The 7,918-nt window shown below is 53.3% G+C and overlaps 1 protein-coding gene across 1 annotated transcript; it reads right to left on the bottom strand.

Moving 5' to 3' along the window:
• Positions 1-6: 6 nt before the first annotated feature.
• LOC100467201 (PNMA family member 6A) lies at positions 7-3,162 on the bottom strand. Its single transcript, XM_034649790.1, has 2 exons — positions 2,824-3,162; positions 7-2,568 (listed from the first exon to the last, which is right to left on the bottom strand). The coding sequence occupies exon 2, from the start codon at positions 2,421-2,423 to the stop codon at positions 1,047-1,049; it is 1,377 nt and encodes a 458-aa protein (XP_034505681.1). The 5' UTR covers positions 2,424-2,568; positions 2,824-3,162; the 3' UTR covers positions 7-1,046.
• Positions 3,163-7,918: the final 4,756 nt, after the last annotated feature.

Here is a 7,918-nt window from a genome sequence, read left to right as displayed (position 1 = left end):
CTGCCCCGTGGCCTGCACAGGACAGTCCCAGGACGCTGGAAAACGCAGCAGGGGACACTCGGCCCAGCCAAGGAAACAGAGTCACAAGTAACAACAGGGTGGCACATCAGAGCACAGTTCCCGTGGAGACTCCCGCTGGCCACCTCTATCATTGGTCCAGGTTCTTCCTTCCTGAGGTCACGGGGTGAGCACCAGCCGTGCCCTCGGGGCATCCTTCCCGCCATCTCCTGGAACAGGGCTCTGGAACTCCGGGGTGGGGTGCGGGCAGCTGCTCGGATAAGAACACACACACATCTCCACAAGAACAAGCAGCGGCTGGCCTAAATCTACACCGGGAAAGCAGAGGTTGAGCTCACAACACGGGAAGAGAGCGAGCAGAGCCTTGGTTCCCACTGTAGCTCATGGTATGCACCCGGGCTGAGAGGTGGCTGCCCTGGTAGGCCAGGACACCCACCACGGGCTCCTGCACACCTCAAGGCTCTGCACAGGAATGGTAACTAGCGGGGAGGGGGAGTAACTGGACACGTGGGTCACAAAGGGCCCTACAGAGACACAAGCGGGCTTCCTGGAACATGGAGCAACGTGCCCCGGGGGAAGTAAATGAGGGTCTCTCTCTTGGGAGACCCAAGAGGCTGGCACCTTTGAAATGGCCCCTAACATCTCCCAGTCCAGTGTGGGTGGCAGATGGCTTCAGGTGCCCCTCACCTAGGCTAGGGCCAGCCACTCAGGGGTGTTTCCCAGGCTGGCTGCCCGAGTTGGCATGGGCTGGGGCTGGGGCTAGGTGTGGTGCTGTGTGGGTGGGGGAGACACCTTTCCCTACCCCATTTGGTGTCAAGTATGGTCATCTTGGTCACTTGGAAGGGCTGATGGTGGTGTTCAGGTCCCCTTAAGGGTGGTGGAGTGCCCGGGGGCCTGGCTTGGGCTGGGTGGGCCCTTCTCTTGGCCCTGCTCCCCATGTGGGGTGAGGCTGCTGCCCTGGCATAGCCTCCCCCTGCCTCCGGAGCTCTGCTACCTGAGAGGAGAGGGAGCCCCTGGGCCTTCTGAGCCTATTTGCCTGAGGAGGACTTGGGGGGGCTCATCTCCCCCGCCCCATCCTCTTTTCCTGACTCCTCTGGGATGGGCTCGAGCCCCTCCTCGGGGGGCTCCCCAGCCTCCTGCTCTCCTGCCTGGGCGAGGCCCTCTGGCTCACAGCCAGGACCTCCTGGGCCCGCCCTGGAAGCACTGCCCATCTGGGCAGGGGTAGGGCCCCCAGGGGCCTCTGAGGGTCTTACTTGATGTAGGCCTGCAGGGACAGTGTCACGATCGTCACTGTCCTCCTGCTCCTGCTCCCCCTGCTCCCTCTCCTCCACCTTATCATCCTCTGCCTTAGCATTGGCTCTGGCATTGGCCTGGGCACCAGCCCCTTCCTCTGCCTGGGCTCTCTCGCTCCTGGCCAGACTGGCCTCCCATGCCTCAGACTCGCGAACAAGCCCCAGCATCTCTAGGAAGCTTGGAGGCCTCCCAACCGTTCTCAGCTTCCTCAGCGCTTCATCCAGAGGCTCAGTGAGCTTGGCGCTGGTGAGCACCTGCCTCAGGCGCACGTGATCAGCGGAGGCTCTGGCCAGGGCCCCCTTCTCCATGGCTTTCTGCAGCAGGACTTCCAGCCGCAACACGAAAGCAGAAAGCCGCTCGCCTGACTGCTGCTGAGCGGTCAAACACTTCACCCGGATGGTCGCCTTGGACTCGTTGTTTCCGAACACCTGGATCAGGGCCGCCAGGCAGTCCTGCGCTGTCCTGGCAGGGTTCTCCGCCAGGAGCCCATGCACGAGCTGCAGGGCGGTCCCTCGAAGGCCTTCCATCAGCCGCCTCCTCTTCTCCCTTTCTGAGACCCCCTGCCACACATGTAGCATATCGGTGGTGTGGTCTAGCCAGGCCTCAAAGGACTCCTCCCCCGGGGCGGGCTGATCCCTCCCGGAAAACACGCCCAGGCGCGGATACCGCATGGTCTCCACCCAGGGCCGGACTGCCTGACTGACCAATCGGAGCCAGCACACCCTGCGCAGTCCCAGCCCCAGGGCTCCAGCCACACTCTCCACCGTCTGCCCCTGTTGCTCCAGGAAGTGGAACACGCGACTGAGAAACTCCTCGCCTGAGCAACGGGGCACAAAGACCACGTTCCAGGGACCCCCGGTGCCCGGGATTTCCCTGGGGACCAAAGCATAGTTGACTTCCCGGTCAAGCTCGACCAGGGCCGCAGTGGCATTATCCTCCTCTCGAAACACTTTGCCCAGCACGGTAAAGTGGCCCATGGGCCACAGGGCGGCCTCCAGGGACTCTTGGAGTTCGGCTTCATCACAGTCCTCCGGGATGCCCAGAATGAGCAGACCCCTTCGAGCGCGGACGCCCATCCACCTGCACCAGTCCTGCAGCATCGTCACCGCCATCGCGCGCAATTTCCGCTGGCGCGGGGCTGATACTAGGGGCAGGAAACGGTTCCCGACGCAGAGCAGGGTGGTACTGGGCGGGGGAAAATGAATTGGGGGCGGGGGGAGTCTAGGACTCGGCGAGAGCGGCCCGGGTCTCCACAGCCTGTGAATACGAACGGGGCGAGAGCGAGGTTAATGCCGGCACCCCCTCTCCCTCCCCCAGGTGACCCTCCTCCCCAGGGGCGGCGCCTTTGCAGCCCGGGCTCGACCCCTGCCCCTCCTTCCACCAGCCCGCAGGGGCCACAGCCCCCTCCGCACCCCGTCACCCCGCCCCCGCGGGCTTCCGCAGTCCTGCTGGGGCGGGCGGAGGGCGGCGGGGTCTCTTGAGGGCCAAGCGCACCCTCCCCGGGTCTGGTACCTTCCGCTGGGTCGGGGTCCTTCCCGGTGGAAGTCCCAGCAGGAGGGGCGCCGCAGGGGCTGCGCGGAGCAGCGGCCGGGTCGTGCGCCCCTCTTTCCGTGGCTTTCTCGCACTCCCTCTCCTTCTTCCTCCCCCTGTCCCTCTCTCCGCGCGGCACGTGGGCCAGCGCGCCGGCGCCGGCTCGCCACCACTCTCTGCAGTGCGGACTCGGGGCGGGGGCGCAGTGGCGGCGGAGCGCGGACCCTCCGCGTCGCCCCGGAGACCGCCGGGCCATTGGCGCGCGCGGGTCACGCGGCCGGGCTGCGGCCACCGCCGCGGGCACCCGGGGACCGCGCGTGACGTCACCTGCTCCTTCCCCCGCCCCCGAGGGGGCGCTGGCACAGGTGGGGACCCTGGGGATCCGCGAGTCGGTGCCCCCATCCTAGACCCAACCCTGTCCACAGCCCACCGCTCCCGGAACGTGCCCTCAGGGAGTCAGCGTGGCGAGGGTTCCACATCCCCGGGCGCCCACCAGAGAGGGGCTGGACCGGCCCGAGATGTGCCCGCTAGCGCTGCGTTCCGGCATGGGTGGGGAACGGGATGGGGGGGGCGTTCTGGGGGCTTCGCCTGCTTCCACCCTCTTCCACCCCACCCAGAACTGGTCCTGTCCCAACTAGGTGAGAAGCTCCTCGTCCGGGTGCGATTACGTGGAATAGATGCCACATGCGCACAGGAGCACGCACACACTGCACCCCAAAGGAGGAGGGTCGGCAGTCCCCACGCTCGCGCGTGGGTGCAGGACCGGCCAAGGCGCGTTGCTACCCCAGTGCCAGTGGCCAGCCCCAAGGAGGGTGCCACGGACCCTCTCCTGTGTTGCTCACTCCAGGTACTTAGAGGTCAACCCCTTGGGCCTGTATCTTACCATGCGTCCTTGGGCAAGTCCTTGCCCCTTCTCTGGGCCTCTGTGGAATGACAGAATTGCGCGTCACTACCCCAGTGCCAGTGGCCTGTCCCAAAGAGGGTGACCCAGAGTTCTGTTTTGCTTGGGCTTTTTCCATTTTGGATGCTTCAAGTCCACTGCCTGGAAAAGCTTCTCCGTTTGGAACTCAGCACCTTGGGCCTGCCTTTTCCTGATGGCAGCAGACAGTAGGCTGTGAGTTGGGCATCAGAAAGAGGGAGGGGGTGACTGCCCTCAGGCAAAAGGTCCAGTGGTCTGTGTGCTCCTGCCTGCCCTGCCAGCTACATCCTTGCCTCCTGTGGGCAGGGGTCTCCCAAGCCACACAAGGAGGAGCCTGTGGTTGATGCCCCCCAGGAGGTTCACTCACCCAACCATGTCTGGAAAGCCACCTTGTACTGGCTGGGGCATAGAGCCATCCACTTCTATTCCCAGTTTAGAGCCTAAATTGGGCCCCCTAATCCTTTGAATACACTTGGGGCTATTTCTCTTCTGGTTGTTTCATCCACATTAGAATTTACTTCCCTTATTTCTGTCCACTTACAGTCATTGTGAGGAAAAAAAACCTCCTCATATTTGCTAGAGACAAAATTCGCTAAGCCTCAGATTTGAAGGTTTCCTTCTGCTCAATCATGTAGGAAAATGGCAAGATTGTCTAAAATTGTTTTCTCCAAAACTCGTGATTCACTTTCCATGGTATATGAAATGGGACCTAGTCTGGGTGCTTTAGAAGTCTACCAGGTGTATCTTCCTTTTCTTAAAAACATCTAAGAGGTTACATAGAATCCATGTCTCTGATAAAACACTTGGTTGCCAATTTCCAAATGGGCTTTCTGGGATCCTGGAAAGGCAATGAAATAGCATGGTGATTGGGAAGACTACATACTGGTCCAAGTTTTGCCACTCCGAGGACTTAACCATCTGCTCAACTTACAGAGGCAGAAAGGGAGTCTCAGAGAAGGGACACAGCCAGCCCAAAGTCACACAATGAGTAAATGGCAAAGTTATGAGACATCATGGGGAGATGCAAAGTACAGCCAAGGCAAGGGGGGGGGGCGTCCAGAATTTCTCTGGGAAGAAGCATGTAGAAGTTCCAGTCAGGTGCAATGAAGCAGATCTGTGGGTGTCCTGGATGTCAGGAAAAAAAGATTTAGGGACACCAGGGTCAAAGTGATAGATTTCAATATATTTAGTTTGAACGTTTTTGAACCCTTTTGTAATTGGAGTTGACCTTCCTTCTGGTTTTAGGGCCTCCTCAACTCTCTGCTCAAAAGACAACAAACAATAATGTTTCCTCCATTAAAATAGAAGACCCTTGAAGCCAGTAAAAAGATTTTATTTTTTGTGTGTGTGCCCATTGTCTTTCCTGGTAGCTAGCACAAAGGCACTAAAATTGAGGAACTGATAGATAAATGTCACTTATAAAGTGGAAGTGTAATAGAGCATGAAGTAGGTCTTCTCCTGGCTTAGACCCCTAGTGTCAGGGTTACCCAGGGGGCAAATTCCTGAGCCCCACCTCTGGGGAGTCTGATCTGCTGGGTCTGAGATAGACCTGGGATTTTTTTTTTTTTTACAAGAGCTTCTGGTAAGTAAATACTATAAAAAATAACATTCTACAATATTTAACATACAAAAAGATATAAAAAGTGCCACAATACCTCTATACCTAGTACCTAAGACATAAAACACTGCCAACGAAGTTAACCTCTTTGCATATTCCTCCCAATAGCCTCCAGCTCTTTGCTCCATAGAGGGAGGCACTGTTCTGCATTTACATTTCTTTACGTTTCCACTGCAAAAAAATATATCTTTAAACAACTGCTAGTATTGTGTTCTCATGTTTTAAACTTTATATAGACGGTATCGTATTCTCTGTATTCATCCATTTAGTTAACTAATCATTATGTTTGTGAGACCCGCCATTTTAATACATGCAAGTTTGGTTTATAAATTTTCAATTCTGTATAATATTTCATTGTAGGAGTGTGTATGTGTGTGCGTGTACAAAAATTTATTTATAAATTTCCCATTGAAGATATTTAAGTTGTTTCTCATTTTTAGCTATCACAAATAATGCTGCTCTAAATATTCTTGGAGAGTTTCACTAGGGTGTGTACCTAGCAGTGGCATTGCTGGGTCAGAGAATATTTTCAGTTTTAACATATATTGTCAAATTGTTCTGTGGGTTGCTACACCAATTTAAACCTCTATCACTCCACATCATCATTTATTTTTTTAATTTAAATTCAATTAGCCGACATATAGTACATCATTAGTTTCAGATGTAGTGTTCAATGATTCATCCATTGCATATAACACCCAGTGCTCATCAGAACATGTCCCTCCTTTTTTAAAAAAGATTTATTTATTTATTAGAGAGAGAAATAGCTTGAGCAGGGGGAGGGGCAGAGGGAGAGAGATAATCTTTGAGCAAACTTCTTGCTGAGTGGGGAGCCAGACACGGGGCTCCAACCCAGGACCCTGAGATCATGACCTGAGCTGAAATCAAGAGTTGGCTGCTTGGGGCACCTGGGTGGCACAGCGGTTAAGCATCTGCCTTCGGCTCAGGGCGTGATCCTGGCATTATGGGATAGAGCCCCACATCAGGCTCCTCCACTATGAGCCTGCTTCTTCCTCTCCCACTCCCCCTGCTTGTGTCCCCTCTCTCGCTGGCTGTCTCTATCTCTGTCAAATAAATAAATAAAATCTTTAAAAAAAAAAAGAGTTGGCTGCTTAACCAATGGAGCCACCCAGTGCCCCCACCAATATTTAATATTATGTGGCTCAAATGTTGCTAATTCAGAGGCATGTCAATTGTTATTTCATTGTGCTTTTATTTTGAATTTCTCTGATTATAAATGAGGTTTAATACCTTGGTTGGGGTCCATTTCTGATTCCTTTTGTTTGAAATTCTTACTAATTTTTCCTATTTCATTGTTGGGAAGTTTCTCCTCTTTTATGCTTCATAAGAGTTCTTTATTAATCTGGAAACTTTTTCCATTTATTTTTGTTGTGGGCATCACGTTGCCAGATTTCAAGCTATACTACAAAGCTGTGATCTCAAACACAGCATGGTACTGGCACAAAAACAGACACAGAGACCAATGGAACAGAATAGAGAACCCAGAAATGGACCCTCGGCTCTTTTGGCAACTAATCTTTGACAAGGCAGGAAAAAACATCCAGTGGAAAAAAGACAGTCTCTTCAATAAATGGTGCTGGGAAAATTGGACAGCTATATGCAAAAGAATGAAACTTGACCACTCTCTCACACCATACACAAAGATAAACTCCAAATGGATGAGAGACCTCAATGGGAGACAGGAATCCATCAAAATCCTAGAGGAGAACATAGGCTGCAACCTTTTTGACATCGGCCACAGCAACTTTTTTCATGACACATCTCCAAAGGCAAGAGAAACAAAAGGAAAAATGAACTTGTGGGAGTTCATCAAGATAAAAACCTTCTGGGGCGCCTGGGTGGCACAGTGGTTAAGCGTCTGCCTTCGGCTCAGGGCGTGATCCCGGTGTTATGGGATCGAGCCCCACATCAGGCTCCTCTGCTATGAGCCTGCTTCTTCCTCTCCCACTCCCCCTGCTTGTGTTCCCTCTCTCGCTGGCTGTCTCTATCTCTGTCGAATAAATAAATAAAATCTTTAAAAAAAAAAGATAAAAACCTTCTGCACAGCCAAGGAAACAGGCAAAAAAACTAAGAGGCAGCCCGCGGAAGGGGAGAAGATATTTGCAAATGACACTACAGATAAAAGACTGGTATCCAAGATCTACAAAGAACTTCTCAAACTCAATACACGGGAAACAGATAATCAAATCAAAAANAGATAATCAAATCAAAAAATGGGCAGAAGATATGAACAGACACTTTTCCAATGAAGACACACAAATGGCTAACAGACACATGAAAAAATGTTCAAATTTATTAGCCATCAGGGAAATTCAAATCAAAACCACACTGAGATACCACCTTACACCAGTTAGAATGGCAAAAATTGACAAGGCAGGAAACAACAAATGTTGGAGAGGATGTCGAGAAAGGGGATCCCTCTTACACTGTTGGTGGGAATGCAAGTTGGTATAGCCACTCTGGAAAAAGGTGTGAAGGTCCCTTAGAAAGTTAAAAATTGAGCTACCCTATGATCCAGC

The sequence above is a fragment of the Ailuropoda melanoleuca genome, chromosome X, assembly GCF_002007445.2.
Source record: "Ailuropoda melanoleuca isolate Jingjing chromosome X, ASM200744v2, whole genome shotgun sequence".
NCBI classification, from domain to species: domain Eukaryota; kingdom Metazoa; phylum Chordata; class Mammalia; order Carnivora; family Ursidae; genus Ailuropoda; species Ailuropoda melanoleuca.
Note: the sequence above shows the minus strand (reverse complement) of the source record. Positions and strands in the feature narration are given on the sequence as shown.

Bases quoted from the DNA above. Each gene is read 5' to 3' on its own strand.
- LOC100467201 (XM_034649790.1), bottom strand. From the start codon at position 2,423: ATGGCGGTGACGATGCTGCAGGACTGGTGCAGGTGGATGGGCGTCCGC.